At 35.8% G+C, this 25,299-nt stretch overlaps 1 protein-coding gene across 10 annotated transcripts; it reads left to right on the forward strand.

The window, feature by feature from the left end:
- The first annotated feature begins 20 nt into the window (after window positions 1-20).
- LOC113922032 (NKG2-D type II integral membrane protein-like) lies at window positions 21-23,471 on the forward strand. 10 transcript variants are annotated; one of them, XM_027593739.1, is made up of 8 exons: window positions 21-173; window positions 1,304-1,496; window positions 10,070-10,177; window positions 14,692-14,784; window positions 15,220-15,255; window positions 15,830-15,981; window positions 16,535-16,638; window positions 23,168-23,471. In XM_027593739.1, exons 2-8 carry the CDS (start codon window positions 1,457-1,459, stop codon window positions 23,283-23,285), a joined length of 651 nt encoding a protein of 216 aa, XP_027449540.1. In that variant the 5' UTR covers window positions 21-173; window positions 1,304-1,456; the 3' UTR covers window positions 23,286-23,471. The 10 variants fall into 10 exon arrangements, with proteins under 10 accessions (XP_027449540.1, XP_027449545.1, XP_027449539.1 ...); XM_027593744.1 differs by having other exon boundaries at window positions 14,692-14,753; XM_027593738.1 differs by having other exon boundaries at window positions 1,386-1,496.
- The last annotated feature ends 1,828 nt before the right edge of the window (window positions 23,472-25,299 follow it).

The following is a 25,299-nucleotide window of genomic DNA, read 5'->3' on the forward strand; positions in this document are numbered from 1 at the left end:
GTTTCTTCACAAGACGAGATTACAGTAACATTTGTCTTATCTTTCTCAGGAATCAGAATTGACTGTACGTCTCTAGTTTTAGTTCTAAAGTGATAACTCAGGACATGTCTAAATTTTTCATTTGTAAAGGAGACCTTTATCCGCAAAAATCAAGACCTTCCTTCTTTGATCAGGTGTGTTTTTGTGTGTGTTTGTGTTTCTAACAACTGTTATTTAAGAAATGAGAAATTCTTGAGGTTTCAGACTCAAGAAAGTTTCCAAAAATATTTACAACATAAGGTAATTAGAACTGCTTCTTTCAATAGAAATACGGAGGTCAAGGAATGCTTCTTACTTCTGAGGTATATACTGTTTTTCGCTGTATTCAGTGGTGAGTAGGCAGGATATATTTACTGAAGAATAACACATTATGATGTTGCTATAAGATGAAGTCTTGTCATTAAATAAAACTAGAGGAATAGATCTACATTTGGGATTAGAGGATTGAATTTCCATTTGAATTCACACATGGGAATTTTCTGTTCTTGTGCAGGGCACTTAGCTTCTGTGATACACAACTTTATTTGCAAAATGAAAAAAAACATGTTGTTGCTTCTTACTACCATGATCAAACATGAAACAGCTTTTTTAAAATCCATTCACTATGTATATTTATTAAATAGTCATTTTTTTTTTTAAAAAAAGATTTTATTATTTGACAGAGAGACATAGCGAGAGAGGGAACACAAGCAGGGGGAGTGGGAAAGGGAGAAGCAGGCTTTCCACTGAGCACAGAGCCCAATGTGGGGCTCCATCCCGGGACCCTGGGATCATGACCTGAGCCAAAGGCAGATGCTTAATGACTGAGCCACCCAGGCGCCCCTAAAGAGTCATCTCTCTCTGAGAGCTCTTCTAGACACTGTAAGATGTTGCTATATAAATAAACATGAGATTATTTTTGCTAATAATGATGGTGATAACTTGTAGATGATGATGATGATGGTGGTGATGATTATAATAATGATGATAATATGGACAGAAGTTGAATTAATATGTACTAGGAACAAACATCCAAATATTCATATATCTTACCCAAATTTGCCTTGCCAAAAAAAATTGTCACCAAATAAAACAACTACAAACAGAAAACTATATGTGTTGTCATTCAAGATCTGTGATGGAAAATATTTTTGGCTAAGTAGCTTAATATAGGTGAATTAAAAACACCCATTATATTTTTGAAATAATTATTTATTATTTTATAACCAAGAGAAACATAAAAAAAAATTTTGCCTGGCTTTGTATGAACTCTTTATTTTGACAGAGAGAAAGAGAGAGTACAAGCAGGCGGAGCAGCAGGCAGAGGGAGAGAAGCAGAGATATTTTTGTATTCTTGTTTTTCTAAGGAAGATATGTCATCTTCAAAATGAAGATTTTGGATTCATCTCTGGAGTAAATAAACAGTCGTAATCAAACAATGAGGTTGATCCGAGATCGGTGGGACCATCACAACATGGGTATGTGTTCTCCACATAAATGTGCAGTTTGGCCTGTATATAATTTTAAGATACCCAGAATTTGATACTAGCATACAAGGCATAAGAAAACAAATTACTCTGATTCACTTATGTTCATTTCATGTTATATTTTAAATGGAGTTTTTGAAAACTTGAGAACTTTTTTCTTCCTTTGTTTCATTAACTACCTAAAGTAAAATCTTTCACAATTTGAGGTAGCCTGAAATAGTGACAGCATAAGGATTTGGAGTTAGAAAAATTTTAGTCAAACTTTTACTAGTCTCTAGTTTTGAGATCTGGGACAATCCACAGCTTCTATGCACTTGAGTTTCCTTTCTCTATCAAATAGAGATATAAAACATGCTATATTTACATTAATAGATTTCTATTTCTAGCATTATATTAAATACAAATATGACTTTGGCCACCTATAACATTCAATTTCTTCATCCATAAAATAATACCTACCCTCTTCACATGTTTGATAATTAAGTTACATATGGTATGTACAAACAATGCTTTAGTTTAATTTTAGGTAAAAAAGATAATTAGTATTAACATTTCATTATAAAAAGTTTTTACATATCCAGTAATGATTACTATTTCATGAAGAGAGCAAAGTGGTTTTTTACTTGTTTTGTTCAAAGGCAAGATTATTTGTATTTATTTTAAAATTTTACACCTTATTATTTGTATGTCCTTCACTAAAAAAAAGAAAGGCATTTACTGTTTACTACATGATTAACATTATTGATTCTAAATGAATATTATTTAATTTCACTTTTTTTTTTAATTTTTTATTGTTATGTTAATCACCATACATTACATCATTAGTTGTTTTTGGTGCAGTGTTCCATGATTCATTGTTTGTTCATAACACCCAGTGCTCCATGCAGAACGTGCCCTCCTCAATGCCCATCACCAGGCTAACCCATCCCCCTACCCCCCTCCCCTCTAGAACCCTCAGTTTGTTTTTCAGAGTCCATCATCTCTCATGGTTCGTCTCCCCCTCTGATATACTCCCCTTTTCTTCCTCTCCTGTTATCTTCTTCTTTTTCTTTTTTCTTAAAATATGTTGCATTATTTGTTTCAGAAGTACAGATCTGTGATTCAACAGTCTTGCACAATTCACAGCGCTCACCGTAGCACATACCCTCCCCAATGTCTATCACCCAGCCACCCCATCCCTCCCACCCCCAACCACTCCAGTAACACTCAGTTTCTTTCCTGAGATTAAGAATTCCTCATATCAGTGAGGTCATGTGATACATGTCTTTCTCTGATTGACTTATTTCACTCAGCATAACACCCTCCAGTTCCATCCACGTCGTTGCAAATGGCAAGATCTCATTCCTTTTGATGGCTGCATAATATTCCATTGTGTATATATACCACATCTTCTTTATCCATTCATCTGTCGATGGGCATCTTGGCTCTTTCCACAGTTTGGCTATGGTGGACATTGCTGCTATAAACATTGGGGTACACGTACCCCTTCGGGTCCCTACATTTGTATCTTTGTGGTAAATACCCAGTAGTGCAATTGCTGGATCGAACGGTAGCTCTAATTTCAACTGTTTGAGGAACCTCCATACTGTTTTCCAGAGGGGTTGCACCAGCTTGCATTCCCACCAACAGTGTAGGAGGGTTCCCCTTTCTCCACATCCCCGCCAACATCTGTCGTTCCCTGACTTGTTAATTTTAGCCATTCTGACGGGTGTGAGGTGGTATCTCATGGAGGTTTTGATTTGGATTTCCCTGATGCCAAGCGATGTTGAGCACTTTTTCATGTGCCTGTTGGCCATTTGGATGTCTTCTTTGGAGAAATGTCTGTTCATGTCTTCTGCCCATTTCTTGATTGGATTATTTGTTCTTTGGGTGTTGAGTTTGATAAGTTCTTTATAGATTTTGGATACTAGCCCTTTATCTGATATGTCATTTGCAAATATTTTCTCCCATTCTGTCGGTTGTCTTTTGGTTTTGTGGACTGTTTCTTTTGCTGTGCAGAAGCTTTTTATCTTGATGAAATCCCAATAGTTCATTTTTGCCCTGGCTTCCCGTGCCTTTGGCGATGTTTCTAGGAAGAAGTTGCTGCGGCTAAGGTCGAAAAGGTTGCTACCTGTGTTCTCCTTTAGGATTTGGATGGACTCCTGTCTCACGTTTAGGTCTTTCAACGATTTGGAGTCTATTTTTGTGTGTGGTGTAAGGAAATGGTCCAGTTTCATTCTTCTGCATGTGGCTGTCCAATTTTCCCAACACCATTTGTTGAAGAGACTGTCTTTTTGCCATTGGACATTCTTTCCTGCTTTGTCAAAAATAAGTTGACCATAGAGTTGAGGGTCCATTTCTGGGCTCTCGATTCTGTTCCATTGATCGATGTGTCTGTTTTTGTGCCAGTACCATACTGTCTTGATGATGACAGCTTTGTAATAGAGCTGGAAGTCCGGAATTGTGATGCCGCCAGCTTTGCTTTTCTTTTTCAGTATTCCTCTGGCTATTCTGGGTCTCTTCTGGTTCCATACAAATTTTAGGATTATTTGTTCCATTTCTTTGAAAAAAGTGGATGGTATTTTGATGGGGATTGCATTGAATGTGTAGATTGCTCTAGGTAGCATTGACATCTTCACAATGTTGATTCTCCCAATCCATGAGCATGGAACGTTTTTCCATTTCTTTGTGTCTTCTTCAATTTCTTTCCTGAGTATTTTATAGTTTTCTGAGTACAGATCCTTTGCCTCTTTGGTTAGATTTATTCCTAGGTATCTAATGGTTTTGGGTGCAATTGTAAATGGGATCGACTCCTTGATTTGTCTCTCTTCTGTCTTGTTGTTGGTGTATAGGAATGCCACTGATTTCTGTGCATTGATTTTATATCCTGCTACTTTACTGAATTCCTGAATGAGTTCTAGCAGTTTTGGGGTGGAGTCTTTTGGGTTTTCCACATACAGTATCATATCATCTGCAAAGAGTGAGAGTTTGACTTCCTCTTTGCCGATTTGGATGCCTTTGATTTCTTTTTGTTGTCTGATTGCTGTGGCTAGGACTTCTAATACTATGTTGAATAGCAGTGGTGAGAGTGGACATCCCTGCCGCGTTCCTGACCTTAGGGGAAAAGCTCTCAGCCTTTCCCCATTGAGAATGATATTCGCTGTAGGTTTTTCGTAGATGGCTTTTATGATATTGAGGTAGGTACCCTCTATCCCTATACTCTGAAGAGTTTTGATCAAGAAAGGATGTTGTACTTTGTCAAATGCTTTTTCTGCATCTATTGAGAGGATCATATGATTCTTGTTCTTTCTTTTGTTAATGTATTGTATCACGTTGATTGATTTGCGGATGTTGAACCAGCCTTGCAGCCCAGGAATAAATCCCACTTGGTCGTAGTGAATAATCCTTTTAATGTACTGTTGGATCCTATTGGCTAGTATTTTGGTGAGAATTTTTGCATCCATGTTCATCAAGGATATTGGTCTGTAATTCTCTTTTTTGATGGGGTCTTTGTCTGGTTTTGGGATCAAGGTAATGGTGGCCTCATAAAATGAGTTTGGAAGTTTCCCTTCCATTTCTATTTTTTGGAACAGTTTCAGGAGAATAGGTATTAATTCTTCTTGAAATGTCTGATAGAATTCCCCTGGGAAGCCATCTGGCCCTGGGCTTTTGTTTCTTGGGAGATTTTTGATGACTGTTTCAATTTCCTTAGTGGTTATAGGTCTGTTCAGGTTTTCTATTTCTTCCTGGTTCAATTTTTGTAGTTGATACATCTCTAGGAATGCACCCATTTCTTCCAGGTTATCTAATTTGCTGGCATAGAGTTGCTCATAATATGTTCTTATAATTGTTTGTATTTCTTTGGTGTTGCTTGTGATCTCTCCTCTTTCATTCATGATTTTGTTGATTTGGGTCATTTCTCTTTTCTTTTTGATCAGTCTGGCCAGGGGTCTATCAATCTTGTTAATTCTTTCAAAGAACCAGCTCCTAGTTTCGTTGATCTGTTCTACTGTTCTTTTGGTTTCTAGTTCATTGATTTCTGCTCTGATCTTTATGATTTCTCTTCTCCTGCTGGGTTTAGGCTTTCTTTGCTGTTCTTTCTCCAGCTCCTTTAGGTGTAGGCTTAGGTTGTGTATTTGAGAACTTTCTTGTTTCTTGAGAAAGGCTTGTATTGCTATATACTTTCCTCTCAGGACTGCCTTTGCTGTATCCCAAAGATTTTGAACAGTTGTGTTTTCATTTTCATTGGTTTCCATGAATTTTTTTAATTCTTCTTTAATTTCCTGGTTGACCCATTCATTCCTTAGTAGGATGCTCTTTAGCCTCCATGTATTTGAGTTCTTTCCGACTTTCCTCTTGTGGTTGAGTTCTAGTTTCAAAGCATTGTGGTCTGAAAATATGCAGGGAATGATCCCAATCTTTTGGTACCGATTGAGAACTGATTTGTGACCTAGGATGTGATCAATTCTGGAGAATGTTCCATGGGCACTAGAGAAGAATGTGTATTCCGTTGCTTTGGGATGGAATGTTCTGAATATGTCTGTGAAGTCCATTTGGTCTAGTGTGTCATTTAAAGTCTTTATTTCCTTGTTGATCTTTTGCTTAGATGATCTGTCCATTTCAGTCAGGGGGGTGTTAAAGTCCCCCACTATTATTGTATTGTTGTCAATGTGTTTCTTTGCTTTTGTTATTAATTGCCTTATATAATTGGCTGCTCCCATGTTCGGGGCATAGATATTTACAATTGTTAGATCTTCTTGTTGGGTAGACCCTTTAAGTAGGATATAGTGTCCTTCCTCATCTCTTATTACAGTCTTTGTTTTAAAATCTAGTTTGTCTGATATAAGGATTGCCACCCCAGCTTTCTTTTGGTGTCCATTAGCATGGTAAATGGTTTTCCACCCCCTCACTTTCAATCTGGGGGTGTCTTTGGGTCTAAAATGAGTCTCTTGCAGACAGCATATTGATGGGTCTTGTTTTTTAATCCAATCTGATAGCCTGTGTCTTTTGATTGGGGCATTTAGCCCATTTACATTCAGGGTAACTATTGAAAGGTATGAATTTAGTGCCATTGTATTACCTGTAAGGTGACTGTTAACTGTCTGTTGTCTGTGTTCGTTTCTGCTCTTTGCTGCTTTTAGGTTCTCTCTTTGCTTAGAGGACCCCTCTCAATATTTCTTGGAGGGCTGGTTTCGTGTTTGCAAATTCCTTTAGTTTTTGTTTGTTCTGGAAGCTTTTGATCTCTCCTTCTATTTTCAATGATAGCCTAGCTGGATATAGTATTCTTGGCTGCATATTTTTCTCGTTTAGTGCTCTGAAGATATCTTGCCAGTCCTTTCTGGCCTGCCAGGTCTCTGTGGATAGGTCTGTTGCCAATCTAATGTTTCTACCATTGTAGGTTACATATCTCTTCTCCCGAGCTGCTTTCAGGATTTTCTCTTTGTCTCTGAGACTCGTAAGTTTTACTATTAGATGTCGGGGTGTTGACCTATTTTTATTGATTTTGAGAGGGGTTCTCTGTGCCTCCTGGATTTTAATGCCTGTTTCCTTCCTCACATTAGGGAAGTTCTCTGCTATAATTTGCTCCAATATACCTTCTGCCCCTCTCTCTCTCTCTTCTTCTTCTGGGATCCCAATTATTCTAATGTTGTTTCGTCTTATCGTATCACTTATCTCTCGAATTCTGCCCTCGTGATCCTGTAGTTGTTTATCTCTCTTTTTCTCAGCCTCTTTATTTTCTATCATTTGGTCTTCTATATCGCTGATTCTCTCTTCTGCCTCATTTATCCTAGCAGTTAGTGCCCCCATTTTTGATTGCACCTCATCAATAGCCTTTTTGATTTCGATTTGGTTAGATTTTAGTTCTTTTATTTCTCCAGAAAGGGTTTCTCTAATAACTTCCACGCTTTTTTCAAGCCCAGCTAGTATCTTTAAAGTCATGATTCTGAACTCTAGGTCCGACATCGTACTAATGTCCGTATTGAGTAGGTCCCTGGCTGACGGGACTACCTCTTGTTCTTTTTGCTGAGGTGATTTCTTTCGTCTTGTCATTTTGTCCAGAGGAGAATAGATGAATGAGAGAACAAAAGGCTAACAGGTTTACAACGTCCCCAGCAAATATACTGTATACAAATCAGAAAAGACCTGAAACCAGGGAAAAGAAAGGGAAAGAAAGAAAAAAGAAAGAGAAAAAGAAAAAAAAAAAGAAAAAAAAGATAAAAACAAAAACAAAACAATTCAAAAAAGGCAGAATATGATCAAATATGATCAGGCTAGTGCATAGATCAGTGCCACACACTAGATTTTGGGCGTATTTTGGTCTGTTAGAAAAAAGTGCCTCCTAAAATTTTAAAGGAAGAAAGACATATATGTACAAAATAAGGGTTGATACAATGAAGGGGTGGAAGATGACTGTAAAGATGAAAATTATAAAAGATTTTATAAAAGGACTTGGTAAGATAAGTTGTTTGAAAAAAGAAAGGAGATTTAAGGAAAAAAAAAAAAAAAGGAAAAAGGGAGAGAATGTGATCAGGCAGGAGACTAGAACAAAGCCATACACTAGTGGTTTAGGGTATATTTTGATCTGTTAGAAGAAACTGTACCTCAAAATTTTAAAGAGAGAACAACTTATATATATATGCCAAAAACAAGGATAAGTACTATGAAGGGATAAAATATGACTCTAAAAATGAAAAAAAAATAAAAAATGGGTTTTTTTTTTAAAAAAAGGGATTTATAAGATGTTGGTTGAAAAAGGGAAAAAGAAAAATAAAAAAAGTCAACAAAAATTAACTTTGATGAAATAATGAATCATGGTAAAAAAAAAAAAAAAAAAAAAAAAGAAGCCATGAATCTATGTGCAGTATTCCCCTAGCGCTGGAGTTCTCCTATTCTCCTTGATCGATCAACTTGGTCTTGGCTTGCTGGCTGTTTGTGTTGATCTTCTGGGGGAGGGGCCTGTTGCTGTGGTTTCCAAATGTCTTTGCCGGAGGCGGAATTGCCCCGCCCTTGTCGGTCCGGGCTAAGGAAGCTGCTCCAGTTTGCTCTCAGGAGCTTTTGTTCCCTGCAAGCTCTCGGTACAGCTTTGGAGGACCAGGGCGAAAATGGCGGCCTCCCAGTCTCCGCCCGGAGGAGCCGAGAACTCGGGGCCCCACTCCTCAGTGCGCCCCCAGAGAAAAGCAGTCACTCCCGTGTCCCCGGTCTCTGGCCGCACTCCGTGCTCACCCGGCCTGTGACCGAGCGTTGCTATCTCTGGCACCCGACCCCGCTCGGAGTCTCCAAACCCAGCAGATCCCTGCAGTGCGTTCCCGCACCGCTCCTCCCCGGGAAGGAAGGGGAGTCTCCCCGGATCTGCTGCTTGTTGGGTCCTTGCTGGGGGAGCCGTGCCCCGACTGGGCCGCAGATCACAGTTTATGGCAACCCCGAGCTGAGAGCCCGCGACTTTGCTCCATATCTGCAGCCGGCTTCCCCGCCCCGACACCTGGGAGCTCTGCCGCACTCAGGCACCCCCGGTCTCTCTGTGATCCCAAGGGTCCTGAGACCACACTGTCCCGGGAGGATTCCACCCCCCGCTTAGCCACTGCAGCGACGTCCCTCCGCCGAGCCAACTTTTAAAAGGTCCGATTTTGTGCTCCGCGGCTCTAGCACTTGCCAGAAGCGGCCGGCGGAGGCCCCTCCCCCGCCGTCTATCCTCCCGAATATCGCCTCGGATTCACTTCTCCGCACGTCCTACCTTCCAGTAAGTGGTCACTTCTCTGTTCAGAGAGTTGTTGCTACTCTCCTGTTCGATCTCCTGTTGAGTTCGTAGGTGTTCAGAATGGTTTGATCCCTATTCAGCTGAATTCCTGAGACCAGACAAAATCTAGGTCTCCTACTCCTCCGCCATCTTCCAGTGCAACTAATTTCACTTTTTAAAGTACTCCTTACAGTTTGTGTTGATATCCTTTGTTCTTTTCTTTCCCTTTTTCCTTTGTTTCCTCTTTACTTTTCCTTTCTTTTTCTTTTTTCTTTTTTTTTTTTGTAATTCATGAAGTTATTAACTTAGCAAATGTGGCTCTATGAATTAAACACATGTCTAACTCCCTAGGCCCCTGTCTTTTTTATTATACACTGTCTTTATTTTAATGTTAGATTTTATTGCATGCTAAGAATTAACTTATTTTATGGTACATAAGATCTTGCTAAAGATATTTTGCCATAGAGGGGTGCCTGGGTGGCTCAGTCGGTTAAACGTCTGCCCTCAGCTCAGGTCACAATCCCAGGGTCCTGGGATGGAGCCCCACATTGGGCTCCCTGTTGAGGGAGCCTGCTTCTCTCCCTCTACCTGCTGCTCCGCCTGCTTGTACTCTCTCTTTCTCTCTGTCAAAATAAATAAAATCTTAAGAAAAAAAAGATATTTTGCCATAGAATAAAAATAATTTTATACGAAGTGCAAAAATCATAGTAATGAAGTAATATAAAACAAAAGTAACTTGATGTTATACTTTAAAAAGGATATGAATAGTATGGCAAGTTAAATTATAAAAATTATGACCCAAGGGGCTGAAAGGCTATGACTCCTGTTGGCCTGAATTGTTTTCCTCTAGAGATGAATGAAGTCCATAATTATAACTGTGAGCTGGTAAAGCATGGTACTGCTCCACAATGGCAAAAGAGAAAGTCTACATTAATCACAAGGAAACATGGAGAAAACCGTAAGTTCAATATTCCATTTGTCTTCTCTCAGTATACTGAGGTGAATCTTGGAATCTATATGATTAGATCAGTGATTAGCATTCAGTTTCTTTTACCTTAATGAGAAAAGCAGAAATGAAATTAACTCTAGTATAATATTGGAATATATAATACAATTAGCAGAAATTGTTCAGTTTAGGATTTTTTCATGCCCTACAAATGATGAGATCATCATTAACATAATAATGGCAACTGAAACAGCAGTTTCTTGATATTTTTTTCCAGTTTTTATTTAAATTCCAGTTAGTTAACATATGGTGTAATATTAGTTTCAGGTTTAGAATTTAGTGATTCAATACTTACATACAACACCCCGTACTCATCACAACAAGTGCTCGCTTTAATCCCCATCACTTATCTCACCCAGCCCCCACCCACCTCCCCTCTGGTAACCATCAGTTTTTTCTCTATAGGTAAGAGTCTGTTTCTTGGTTTGCCTTTTTTCCCCCATGTTCATTTGTTTTGTTTCTTAAATTCCACATATGAGTGAAATCATATCGTATTTGTCTTCCTCTGACTGACTGATTTCATTTGGCATAAAACTCTCTAGCCCACCCACATCATAGCAAATGGCAAGATTTCATTCTTTATGATGGCTGAGTAAGATTCCACTATACACACACACACACACACACACACACACACACACACACACACACACACACACACACACTTCTTTATCCATTTATCAGTCAATGGACAGTTGTGATCTTTCCATAATTTGGCTATTGTTGATAATGCTGCCATAAACATCAGGGTGCATCTATCCCTTTGAATTAGTTATTTTTGTATCCTTTGGGTAAATACCTGGTAGTACAATTGTTGGATTGTAGGATAGTTCTATTTTTTACTTTTTGAGGAACCGCCATACTTTTTTCTACAGTAGCTACACCAGTTTGCATTCCTACCAACAATGCATGAGGGTTCCCTTTTGTCCAATACCTCACAAACATCTCTTGTTTCCTGTGTTGTTCATTTTAGCCATTTTGACTGGTGTCAGGTTATTTCTAATCATAGTTTGATTTGTAGTTCCCTGATGATGAGTGATGTTGGGCATCTTTTCATGTGTCTGTTGACCACCTGGATGTCTTCTTTGGAAAATGTCTATTCATGCCTTCTGCCCATTTTAACTGGGTTATTTGTTTTTTGGGTGTTGAGTTTTATAAGTTCTTCATATATTTTGGATACTAACCCTTTATCAGATATGTCATTTGCAAATATCTTTTCCCATTCTGTAGGTTGCCTTTTAGTTTTGTTGAGTGTTTCCCATACTGTGAAGAAGCTTTTTATTTTGATAAGTTCCAATAGTTTATTTATGCTTTTGTTTCCCTTGCCTCAGGAGACATACTAGTAAGAAATTGCTACAGCCAATGTCGAAAGAGTTTACTGCCTTTGTTCTCCTCTAGGATTTTCATGGTTTCCTGTCTCACATTTAGGTCTTTCATCAATTTTGAATTTATTTCTGTATATGGTGTAAAAAAGTGGTCCAACTTCATTCTTCTGCATGTTGCTCTCCAGTTTTCCCAAAACCATTTATTGAAGAGACTGTCCTTTTTCCATTGGATACTCTTTCCTGCTTTGTCAAATATTGGTTAACCTTAGAGTTGTGGGTTGATTTCTGGATTTTCTATTCTATTCTATTGATCTATGTGTCTATTTTCATGTCAGGACCATACTGTCTTGATCGCTACACCTTTGTAATATAACTTGAAGTCCGGAATTGTAATGCTTCCAGTTTTGCTTTTCTTTCTCAAGTTTGCTTTGGGTATTCAGAGTCCTTCATGGTTCCATACAAAGTTTAGGATTGTTTAATCTAGCTCTGTGAAAAATGCTGTTGGTATCTTGCTAGAAATTGCATTGACTGTGAGACAGCAGTTTCTAAGAGAGCACTGAACAACTAACTTTAAGGAGGAATAAATAGAAAGGGAAACAAAAGATAGAGGAAATACAAAATATCTTTCAGAGTTCTGTTCTTAAAAGGTGTGGAAGCAACAATTTGATTGCCATTCAAAGAAATGTTTCAGAATGCACTGATGAAGATAAGCTGTCTTTTATCAAGCCAGAATATCATTGAAAATAGAGCCTGAAATAGCTTACACAGAAAGGAAAACAGCAGACTTCTCACCTATGAATTTTCATTAAATGTTAAAAAATAAATGATTATCAAATAGCACCACCTTATGAGTTGATTATAAGAATGGAAATGGGCCATATGTAGTCATCAAAGGGGAAAGATTGCATGATCATATGCATAATGTTAAAAAGGTTTTCGATAAAAATCACTGTGAATTCTTAAAAAGGACTTAATTTTTAAAATCTCTAAAATTAAATACTGTTTTTCAAATATATATATTTATATTCAGAAGCTATCATTATGCTTATTGATAAATGTTAGTAGCATTTTCATTATAGTTAGAAAAGGCAAGGATTTTTGCTATTATTGCTGTTGAGTAATATTAATTGTTCTGCTGGTGATAGCCAACATGAATAACCAAGAAAAAGAAGAAAGCAAATGATATGAAATTACAATAAAAAGGCAAAATTAATATTATTTGCAAAAATTTGTAATTTAAAATAATTTAAAAAGCCCTCAAAAGCTTCACCCAAAAATATGACAAACAATAAGGAAATCTGATATGAGGACTTGATTACAAATAAGATATAAAAATCAATTGATTTACTAACTACAAAAACAAGAAAAATGTTATGAAACAAAAATGTCATATATATAACAGCAAAATTTTTTTGAAAAGACAGAAATAAACTTTTTAATTAAAAACTCTAGAGGTAAACTTATTAATTTAAAGTTGTGTTGATGAACATAAAATAAGACATGCCTAATGGGAAAAGACATTTTAAAGAAGTAAATTATCTCCATATATTTATGCATTTAATGTGATGCTATTGAAAGATAAATTACCATATTTTAAAAGTACAGGTTCTTGAAAAGCTTAAAGTTCTTTTTTTCTTAAGTTCTTAAGGTACACATAAAGTGTAATGATAGCCAAATTATTCTGAAAAAGAAATGTAATATAAATTGTGGATACTGTGAAAAACTCAAGCATATTATAAAACTAAGGGAATTTTACATATAGTTTGAATGGAAAACACATAAAGAATATAAGAATAAATGAAAATACAAATATGAATGTATTACATTCTAAAGGTGGCATTTCATATCAATGAGAACACATTGACTTGTTCAATAAATGTTGTTAGAAAAATTCAGTGCTCATTTGGGAAAAAAAATTATAAATTTAAGTTCCTACCTTATTTATTACACACACACACACACACACACCAAACAGGTCAAATAAAAAAGGAAACCATATAACCCATGATGACACATGAGTGTAATATACTTTATAAACTCAGAATAATGAAGACATTTTATTCATATCCAAAAAAAAACAGCCATAAAGGAAAATTTGGTCAAGTCAACCATTATGCAGTTCAGCACCCCCACAATTTCATAATGTTAAAACAAAAATATCTGAGATGTGTGTTTGCAAAACATATGGTAAGAAATGAACTAATATCCTTAACCCAAAAAGTAAACAAGGAACCAGCTACTCAATACAAACAAGAGAAGTCTCAGAGAAATAAAATAAAAACATTACTTAACCATAGTAAATGCCAATCTTATTCATAACAGAAAAAATAAAATTTAAATTAAAAATATTGCTTATAAGATTTACACAATTTAAAATGTGAATAATATTTAATGCAGAGAAGATGTGAGCAAACAGGCTTTTAAATTTATTTTCGATACTAAATAAATTGGTATTTCTTCTTTGGACTGAAAATGTCAATCATTACAAAAATTTTAAATGAAAATGCCCTTTGACTCAGCAATTACTCTCTCAGGGATTTTTCTTAGAGAGGAACTCAAAAATATACACAGGTATATATAAAATGTTATTCATATTGTTATATCTAATAGCAAAACTAAGAAATGATTTAAATACACATTGGAAAAAATTAAATGTCTGTCAATAGATTTTGTCCATATACCAATGAAAGGAATGAAAACAGCTATATATAAAATTTTGACTTTATAAGATATGATATAGAATAATCATTAAGATATTTTCGTAAGCAAAAAAAAAAATCACAGAATATTTTCCATACTTTCTTCAAAATGTTTTTAAAAAGGGATTGAAGGGAACTGTCTGTGTTTGTTATGGTATCTACATTAAAAAAATTAAAAATTATAACCATGATTTACTCTAAAGAGGGAACTGGAGAATTTTTAAAGAGAAACAGGAGGGAATGTGCATTTCTATTGTCTTTTTTTTTTTAATCACTTACAAAGTACCTATTTTACTTGTTCTGAAAAAAACAATTAAGGTAAAAGTACTGATATCACTCCTCCCATAAAAAACACTCATAACATTTATATCAAACATGAACATACCAAAACTTTTTAATATTTATTTTCTATTCTTTCTCACTTTTTTTTTTTTTTGGACAGCATCTCCATTTTTCGTAGCCCGTGCCATTGCTGTAGCTATGGGGATCCATTTCATTATAATGGTAATGATATGCGGTGCCATAATCGTACATTGTAAGTGATAGTAGAGAAGTAGATAGAGCATTCTCGATCTAATGATTGCAATGCATTACTTTGATTAGTATTCAGAAGCACAGAGACATAAACTAACAATATTGTATGTGTCTTTATGTTTTTGCTGTTAGTGTAAAAATGTGTCTACTTTTGCTAGGACTATGTTACTAATCACATTTTAATAATTTTGATTTTTTTATTATTGAACTGTGTTTTACATTAGTTTTATATTAGTTTTAGTTGTACAACATAGTGATTTGACAATTCTATACATTACTCCATGCTCACAGTGATGAGTGTAATCACCATCTGTCACTATACAATGTTATTACAATATTATTGACTATATTCCCTATGCTGTACTTTTCATCTTCATGACTTATTTTATAACTGAAAGTTGGTACCTCTTAATCCTCTTAATGATTATTTTAATAGCATTATTCAACAAAGAAGCTCCAATTTCTTTGCAAGGTAAGTGAAAGTTTTTTTTTTTTTTTTTAAAGATTTTATTTATTTATTCATGAGAGACAGAGAGAGAGAGGCAGAGGGAGAAGCAGGCTCCCAAGGAGCAGGGAGCCTGATGCGGGACTCGATCCCAGGACCCTGGGATCATGACCTGAGCCGAAGGCAGACGCTTAACCATCTGAGCCACCCAGGCGCCCAGTGAAAGTTTTTTTTAACATTTTGAAGCACAAGTTACATAAATCTCTATATAATTGAGTATAGGCATGTATCCAATGTTGTTAACAAGAGAATGTATAAGAAAATTATTAATTTTTGTCCATGATCCACAACATTCCAAAATTTTTTATGGGTTAACAACGAAAGAGTGCTTCTAAAAAGAAGAAGATATTTAGTTTTGGCATCTCTCTCTCTCTCTATATATATATATATATATAAATGTGTAAAGATATGTCATTGGAGATGATCAGATTGGTTTATCTGGAATGTTAAAGTTACAATAAAAGAGTATTTAACCTGTCTAGACAAAATCTGCTATAATGTTCAAACTTGTACAGAATTAAGAATATATTCTCTCTTTCAGAATGTTATTGTGGCCCATGTCCTAAAAACTGGATATGTTATAGAAATAACTGCTACCAATTTTTTAATGAGAGCAAAAGCTGGTACCAGAGCCAAGCTTCTTGTATGTCTCAAAATTCCAGTCTCCTGAAGATATACAGCAGAGAGGATCAGGTTGAGTGTTTGTTTTAATTTCCCTTCTTATATTCATTTCTAACATGTGAGGCAAATCACTGGAATATAAACCTGAAACATAAGAGAGGCACTACGACTGAGATATATCCACCCTAAATCTTTCTGAATCAAAAATAAGAAAGCACTGGGCACCTGGGTGGCTCAGTCGGTTAAGCATCTGCCTTCAGGTCAGGTCCTGATCCCAGAGTCTTGGGATGGAGCCCTGCATCAGGCCCCTTGCTCAGTAGAGAGCCTGCTTTGCCCTCTCCCTCTGCCCCTCCCCCCCCACTTGTGTGCTCTTTCTCTCTCTCCCTTGTTCTCTCTCTCAAATAGATAAATAAAGCCTTTTTAAAAATATTAAAATTCAAAATTTTAAAAAATAAATAAAAATAAGAAAACACAGAAATTATAGGTATTATGTACAGTGTTTAAGTCAGAATTAGGCTAGAGGACAGAATTCATTTCCCTAAGTGTGGGAAAAAAATGATTGAATGATTATGGCCTTGTATTAACTAAAATTCTAAGCACTGATTTTATTTGTGGTCTCAAACAGGATTTCTTTAAATTGGTGAAGTCATATCACTGGATGGGACTAATACAAATTCCAGCAAATGGATCTTGGCAGTGGGAAGATGGCACCATTCTCTTGCCCAGCCAGTAAGTCTGTAGCAATAGGTGTCTATTTGTGGATTTGTCTCTAAGCTGTCCCTATGGTCATTCAAGATCACATTATTTCACACAATGCCAGGATGTTCCCATATTCTAATAGATTCAGAAAAAAACTCTGAGGACCTAAGTTTAGGAGATTATGGAGCAGAGCAGCCAACACCAATAATAATGAGTTACATTAATTGTTTGCTATGTGCTAAGTACTGCTTAGCAGTACATAATACTATGGCCATTTTACAGATAAGGAGACTAGAGGAGAGGTTAAATATCAAAAACATATTCTTTCTTGAGGTTATTAACTGAATTGTTGAGATATAATTACATTCAATAAACTACACATATTTAAAGTGTACAATTTGATAAATTTTGAAAAAGGTATACATCCACAAAACCATTAATAACATCAAAATAATTAACATATTTATCACCTGCAAAACTTTCCCTTTGCACCCTTGTAATATCTGCTTCTTATCCCTTTCTGCCCACCTCTTTCTGTCCCCAGGCAACTAATCTGCTTTCTGTCATTATAGATTAATTTGCAATTTATAGAATTTAATATAAATGGATTTCTGCCATATGTACTATTCATTTTTTTTTTAAGATTTACTTATTTATTTTGAGAGAGTGAGAATGAGAGAGAGAGAGAGTACATGAGAGGGAGTAGGGTTAGAGGGAGAAGCAGGCTCCTCGCCGAGCGGGGAGCCCGATGCAGGACTCGATCCCGGGACTCCAGGATCATGACCTGAGCCAAAGGCAGTCGCTTAACCAACTGAGCCACCCATGCGCCCCATATGTACTATTCTTATGTCTGGCTTTTTCACTCAGTATAATTATTTTGAGATTCAGGCACCTCAAGGCATGTATAAAAAATTAATTTCTTTTTATTCCTGAGAGGGATTCCATCTATGAGTGTAGCTCAATTTGATTATCCTTTCATCTGCTGATGGATAGATAGGTGGGTAATTTCCAGTTGTTGACTATTAACAATAAGGCTACTTGCAATGAAGAGTTGTGTACAAGTCTTTGTATGAACATAGGCTTTCTTTTCTCTTACATTAATACCTAGGAGTGGAATGGTTGGGTAATATAATAGGTATGTGTTTTACTTTTTAAGAAACTGCCAAACTATTTTCCAAAGTAACTGTTACGTTTTACATTCCCACTAGCAATGTGTGAGAGTTCTAGTTGCTCTACATCCTGGTCTACACTTGTTACAGTCAGTCCCTTACATTTTAGCTATTCTAATAGGTGTGCAGTGGTATCTCATTGTGGTTTTAATTGCATTTCACTAATGACTAATGATAATGAACATCACTTTGGTGCTTATTTATCACTTATTTGTCAATTTTCTATTTCATTAATTTCTGCGCCCTACTTCCACTGTATTTCTTTCAGTATTCATTCACACAGGTTCCTCATTCAACCTTCAGCTGTATTAAAGGACTCCCATTTACCTATCCCCTAAAGAAAAAAGAAAGAAAGTCACCATAGTTTTTTGTAGTGAAAACTGATCTATTAATTTGAAATTTTTTTTCTAATAGAAGCATTCAGGCTACTAATATGTGAGATAATATAGCAACATCCTTACATGTTTTGAGATATTGTGTTTTCATTTTCATTCCGTTTAATATACCTTCTAAATTTCCTTTTGTATTCTTTGATCCATGGATTATTCAGAAGTGTGCTATTTAGTTTCCAACATTAGGAATTTTCCAGAGATTTTTCTTGTATTGAGTTCTAATTTAGTCCCGTCTTGGTCAAGAGCATAGTTTGTATGACTTGGACCCACTTAAATTTATTGAGATTAGTTTTATGGACCAGACTATGGTCTATTTTCTGAAATGTTCTATGTGCACTTGAACAGAATGTGTATTATATTATTCTTGGGTAGAGTATACTATAATTTCAATTAGGTCAAGTTAGTTGGGAGTATTGCTCCAGTCTTCTATATCTTTTCTGATTTTCTACTTATTCTATTAATTACTGAAAGACATATATTGAAATCTTGGACTATAATTATGGAATTATGTATTCTACTTGCATTTCAAACAATTTTTCCAAATTATTCTGAAGTTCTATTGATAAATGTTTGGATTGTTATGTACTCGTGATGAATTTATGACTCTAATCATTATGTAATGAGCTCTTTTTTTGTGTGTGTGCTATGAAATCCTCCTTTGTCTATCATAATTATAGCCCTGCCAGGTTCTCTTTGATAAGTGTTAATGTGGTATTTATTTTGCATTCTTTTTTTAACCTATGTGTACATTTATATTAAAAGTAAACTTTTATAGACAGAATACTCTTATAGACAGAATACAGTTGCAGTCACTTTTTTCTTTTTTTTCTTTTTTGTTAACATATAATGTATTATTTGTTTCAGGGTTACAGGTCTGTGATTCATCAGTCTTACACACCACATCTTCTTTATCCATTCATCTGTTGATGGACATCTAGGCTCTTTCCATAGTTTGGCTATTGTAGACATTGCTGTTATAAACATTGGGGTACAGGTACCCCTTAGTATCACTACATTTGTATCTTTGGGTAAATACCCAGTAGTGCAATTGCTGGGTCATAGGGTAGCTCTATTTTTAACTTTTTGAGGAACCTCCATACTGTTTTCCAGAGTGACTGCACCAGCTTGCATTCCCACCAACAGTGTAGGAGGGTTCCCCCTTCTCTGCATCCTCACCAACACCTGTCGTTTCCTGACTTGTTAATTTTAGCCATTCTGACTGGTGTGAGGTGGTATCTCTTTGAGGTTTTGATTTGGATTTCCCTGATGCCGAGCGATGTTTTAATGTGTCTGTTGGCCATTTGGATGTCTTCTTTGGAAAAATATCTGTTCATGTCTTCTGCCCATTTCTTGATTGGATCATTTCTTCTTTGGGTGTTGAGTTTGATAAGTTCTTTATAGATTTTGGATACTAGCCCTTTACCTGATATGTCATTTGCAAATATCTTCTCCCATTCTGTCAGTTGTCTTTTGGTTTTGTTGACTGTTTTCTTTGCTGGGCAAAAGCTTTTTATCTTGATGAAGTCCCAAGAGTTCATTTTTGCCCTTGCTTCCCTTGCCTTTGGCGATGTTTCTAGGAAGAAGTTGCTGTGGCTGAGGTCTAAGAAGTTGCTGCCTGTGTTCTCCTTAAGAATTTTGATGGACTCCTGTTTCACACTTACATCTTTCACCCATTTTGAGTCTATTTTTGTGTGTGGTGTAAAGAAATGGTCCAGTTTCATTCTTCTGCATGTGGCTGTCCAATTTTCCCAACACCATTTGTTAAAGAGACTGTCTTTTTTCCATTGGACTTTCTTTCTTGCTTTGTCAAAGATGAGTTGACCATAGAGTTGAGGGTACATTTCTGGGCTCTCTATTCTGTTCCATTGATCTATGTGTCTGTTTTTGTGCCAGTACCATACTGTCTTGATGATGACAGCTTTGTAATAGAGCTTGAAGTCTGGAATTGTGATGCTGCCAGCTTTGCTTTTCTTTTTCAACATTCCTTTGGCTATTCGGGGTCTTTTCTGGTTCCATATAAATTTTAGGATTATTTGTTCCATTTCTTTGAAAAAAGTGGATGGTATTTTGATAGGGATTGCATTAAATGTGTAGATTGGTCTAGGTAGCATAGACATTTTCACAATATTTGTTCTTTCAATCCATGAGCATGGAACGTTTTTCCATTTCTTTGTGTCTTCCTCAATATCTCTCATAAGTGTTCTCTAGTTTTCAGAGTACAGAAACTTTACCTCTTCGGTTAGGCTTATTCCTAGATATCTTATGGCTTTTGGTGCAATTGTAAATGGGATCGACTCCTTAATTTCTTTCTTCTGTCTTATTGGTGTATAGGAATGCCACTGATTTTTGTGCATTGATTTTATATCCTGCCACTTTACTGTTTTCCTGTATGAGTTCTAGCCGTTTTGGTGGAGTCTTTTGGGTTTTCCATATAAAGTATCATATCATCTGCAAACAGTGAGAGTTTGACTTCTTTGCCGATTCGGATGCCTTTTATTTCTTTTTGTTGTCTGATTGCTGTGGCTAGGACTTCTTGTACTATGTTGAATAACAGTGGTGATATTGGACCATCCTTGCCATGTTCCTGACCTTAGGGAAAAAGCTCTCAGTTTTTCCCCATTAAGAATGATATTCGCTGCGTGTTTTTCATAGATGGCTTTTATGATATTGAGGTATGTACCTTCTATCCCTACACTGTGAAGAGTTTTAATCAAGAAAGGATGCTGTACTTTGTCAAATGCTTTTTCTGCATCTATTGAGAGGATCATATGGTTCTTGTTCTTCTTTTATTAATGTATTGTATCACATTGATTGATTTGAGGATGTTGAACCAACCTTGCAGCCCAGGAATAAATCCCACTTGGTTTATAACTGGATTTGAGAAATTTGGTTGTAATATGCCTTGGATTACTTTTTTTTTTTCTTGTTCTTGTGTTTTGTTGAGACTCTTGGATATCTGAGTTTATAATTTTCAAACAAAATTAGAAAATTTACTACCATCATTTCTTCAAATGCCCCCCCATTTCTCTTTCCTCTCCCTCAGATACAATACAATCACAAATACATTAAGCAAATTAAAATTGGGATGAAGTTAACAGGTGCTTTTCCTTATATATAACTGTAAAAGTTTTTAATTCTTTATTTCAAGTATATTTTACTTATTTGAACCCCTAATTCTGTAGTACATAATAAAAACATCACAACAACATTAATGTTAATATCGGGTTAATTAGCTGCTTCCTTTCCGTCAGACATAGTTTTAAGCACTTTATATATGTCTTCTCATTGAGGACTCTTAAAAACCTCTATAACAGGGGTCATTTCTAACCTAATTTTGCTGGTTAGGAACAGCGTCTTAGAGTGTAGAATAATTCACCTAAGCTATAAAATGAGTAATAATTCTGGTAGATATTCAAATATGTGTCTTTCTTACTCTACAGCCAGAATTATCATTAAATGACTTTAAAAAAAATCTCTTCTCAGGGCACCTGGGTGGTTCAGTTGGTTAAGCATCCCACTCTTGGACTCTTGGTTTCAGCTCAGGTCATGATCTCATGGGTCTTGGATTGAGCCCTGCCTTGGGCTCCATGCTCAGAGGGGAGTCTGCTTGAAAATTCACTCCCGCTGGTCCTCCCCACTCCCTCTCTCTCTCTCTAAAATAAATCAATCTTTTTAAAAAAAATCTCTTCTCATTGATTTTGAAGTTTACTTTGCTTCTGTAATGGTTAGTTGGCAGTAATCAATGCATAACCTTCTGTTTCTTTCATATCTCCCCTTATATTCATTATAACTACTTACCCTCTTACCTCATTATATATTTGGAACCCCAGTATACCTTAGAATTGATCTTGGATGACCTCATTTCTGTATGGCTTGAGATTTTATTTTTGACAAAAAAAAGTTTATTCTCTAGAAATACTAATAAAATTTGTATCACCTTATCTCAATATTTTCCACACTGCAAGTGTAAACGTTTGTTTTAGAAGCAAAAGCAAAACAACTGGCAAATTAAGTTCCAGTTTATGCATGTGATAAATATTTGTTGAGTGTAACTCAATTTCCAGGAACTATGCAGAGATAATGACAGAGATGAATAAGACACAACTTCAAGGGCTTCACACTTCAGTTAGAGATATGGTTATAAGCAAATAAGTACAATCCAGAATAATCAGCACTCTGGCAGACATGGAATATGAATGGTATAGGAAACACACACAGAAACTGAAGGAATACAAAAACAAAGTGAGATTTAAAAATGAGACTCTAATGTGCATAAACTGAGACCAACTAAGAGCATTTAGTGGTTTCTATGGACAGAGTTTCTTCTCTTCTCCTTTTGAATACAAACTATTTTATTGTTCATATTCATGCTGATGCATCCTCACTCTTTCCTTGGCCTTTTATTTCCCACCTGTTCCTGGAAGAAAACAAATCACCAGATTCCAAGGCAAATAGATACACAGATATAACTATCTCTACATGGAATGCCTATGCACACACACACACATATATATTTATATTTATACATACTTATATATATATAGACATATTTAATATATAAGAGAATTTTACAATTTTTATTTCCTTACCAAGTAAAGTTGCATATATCCAAAGAAGATTGTTTATTTTTGCATAAAACATGACATCTGCTGACTTCTAAATTGAATTCTAAATTCATTTCTCATCTATTTGTTGAAAAAAAAACATTTAAAAACTTTCATTTCACTCAGGTACATATATCAAGAGATTTCAGACTTCCTAAATTGACTAATTTCCAATGCAGAAAAAAATAATGGCATATAATTTATAATAGAATGTAACTTCTGCTTTTATAACTGAGTTAGCTATATTTTGCATATCTTTAACTAAGAAAGACCAGGCATGGTCCTAAAACCTTCTGAAATGATATTATTTCAATACCTATATTTATTTTATTGCATTTTTATATTTATGTATTAATAAAATCACAAATATAATTTGTCCTTCTTTCTAATCTAGATTAACAATGGTTGAAATGGAGAATGGAACTTGTGCCGTTTATGGATCAAGTTTTAAAGGTTATACAGAAAACTGTTTAACTCCAAACACATACATCTGCATGCAGAGGATTGCGTAAAAGCTTATGATTTATAAAAATATAAAGAATTCAAAAACACAGAAGCCATTCTTGAGACTCCAGGGTGGCTCACTTGGTTAAGTGTCTGCTTTCAGCTCAGGTCATGATCGCAGGGTCCTAGGATGAGCCTGCTTCTCCCTTTTCCCTTCCCCCTGCTTATGCTCTCTCACTCTCTCACTCTTGCTCTATCTCAAATAAATAAAAATAAAATCTTAAAAAAATAAGCCATTCTCTGAATGTTCTCTGTGAGAAAACTTCCTGAAGAAAATACTGCCAATAGTTATTGAATTATTTTTCCATCTATGACCTGACACAAAAATAACCTTGCAGGGGAATAAAGGCCAATAATTAAAGAACTTACCTTCTATAAGGTTTTCTTTAATTTTTGTAAAATTTCTAGTAATGAACAGATTCATTTTTTATATTTAATAAACTGTTGATGAAACCCAGGGTTAAACTAAACTTCGAACTACAATTTTATTAAATGTGCACAAATATTACACTAAGAAGGGTTTTAGAACTTTTCAAACTCAAAAATTTTGAAAATTAAATAAATCTAAAGCTGGGTGAAAGGTATATGAGGGTTCATTACATTTGCTATATTTAAAAGTTTTCAAAATAAAAGTTCAAATAGCAACAAATATAACCTCAAAATTTCAAAATGCCACTACTATTTTAATGCAGTACATGAGATGTTTGGCAGAAATTGAATTACTCCTCACAGTAAAAATATGGCACCAATTACTACAAAACACAGAAAAATAAAGAATTGAGTTTGCAAAGGACTTTCCAGGCTTCAAGGGGAAAATCACATCTGAGTGGAAACTTGCAGAGTGACTAGAAGTTGTGTGGAGAAATCATAAGGATAACAGTACTCTCGGCAAATGGGATACTACTTGCAAACGTGAAGTTGGAAGAGTCTATGACTCTAAAGAAAGCCAGTTTGTACTTATACGTCTGATTCTGCTTTATTATTATTATGTTATGTTAGTCACCATATAGTGCATCATTAGTTTTTGATGTGGTGTTCCATGTTTCATTGTTTGCATATAACGCCCAGTGCTCCATGCAGTACGTTCCCTCCTTAATACTCATCAGCGGGCTAACCCATCCCCCACCCACCTCCCCTTGAAAACCGTCAGTTTGTTTCTCAGAGTCCATAGCCTTTCATGGTTCATCTCTGTTTCCGATTCCCCCCCTTCATTTTTCCCTTCCTTCTCCTAATGTCCTCCATGCTATTCCTTATGTCCCACAAATAAGTGAAACCATATGATAATTGACTTTCTTTGCTTGACTTATTTCACTTAGCATACTCTCCTCCAGTCCCATCCATGTTGATGCAAAAGTTGGGTATTCATCCTTTCTGATGGCTGAGTAATATTCCATTGTATGTATGAACCACATCTTCTTTATCCATTAGTCTGTTGAAGAGCATCTCAGCTCTTTCTGCAGTTTGGCTATTGTGGACATTGCTGCTATGAACATTGGGGTGCATATGGCCCTTCTTTCCACTACATCTGTGTCTTTGGAGTAAATTTCCAGTAGTGCAATTGCTGGTCATAGGGTAGCTCTATTTTTAATTTTTTGAGGAACCTCCACACTGTTTTCCAAAGTGGCTGTGCCAACTTGCACTCCCACCAACAGTATAAGAGGGTTCCCCCTTCTCCACAACCTCTCCAACATTTGTTGTTCCTTGCCTTGTCAATTTCTGCCATTCTAACTGGTGTAAGGTGGTATCTCAATGTGGTTTTGATTTGAATTTCCCTGATGGCTAATGACGATGAACATTTTTTCATGTGTGCTGATTCTTTTTGTTTGTTTATTCATTTGTTTGTTTTAGATTTCAGGTATGAGTGAAATCATATGGTATTTGTCTTTCTCAGTCTTATTTCACTTAGCATAATACCCTCCAGGTCCATCCATATCATCTCAAATGGCACAATCACATCTTTTTTATGGCTGTGCAATATTCCATTGTGTATACATACCACCTCTTCCTTATCCATTCATCTAT

Source organism: Zalophus californianus, chromosome 9 (assembly GCF_009762305.2).
Source record: "Zalophus californianus isolate mZalCal1 chromosome 9, mZalCal1.pri.v2, whole genome shotgun sequence".
In the NCBI taxonomy this organism is placed as follows: domain Eukaryota; kingdom Metazoa; phylum Chordata; class Mammalia; order Carnivora; family Otariidae; genus Zalophus; species Zalophus californianus.

Bases quoted from the DNA above. Each gene is read 5' to 3' on its own strand.
- LOC113922032 (XM_027593739.1), top strand. From the start codon at position 1,457: ATGAGGTTGATCCGAGATCGGTGGGACCATCACAACATGG. The intron at 1,497-10,069 runs GTATGTGTTCTC...GTTTTCCTCTAG, and splicing joins GTGGGACCATCACAACATGG to AGATGAATGAAGTCCATAAT. The intron at 16,639-23,167 runs GTAAGTCTGTAG...TTTCTAATCTAG, and splicing joins ACCATTCTCTTGCCCAGCCA to ATTAACAATGGTTGAAATGG.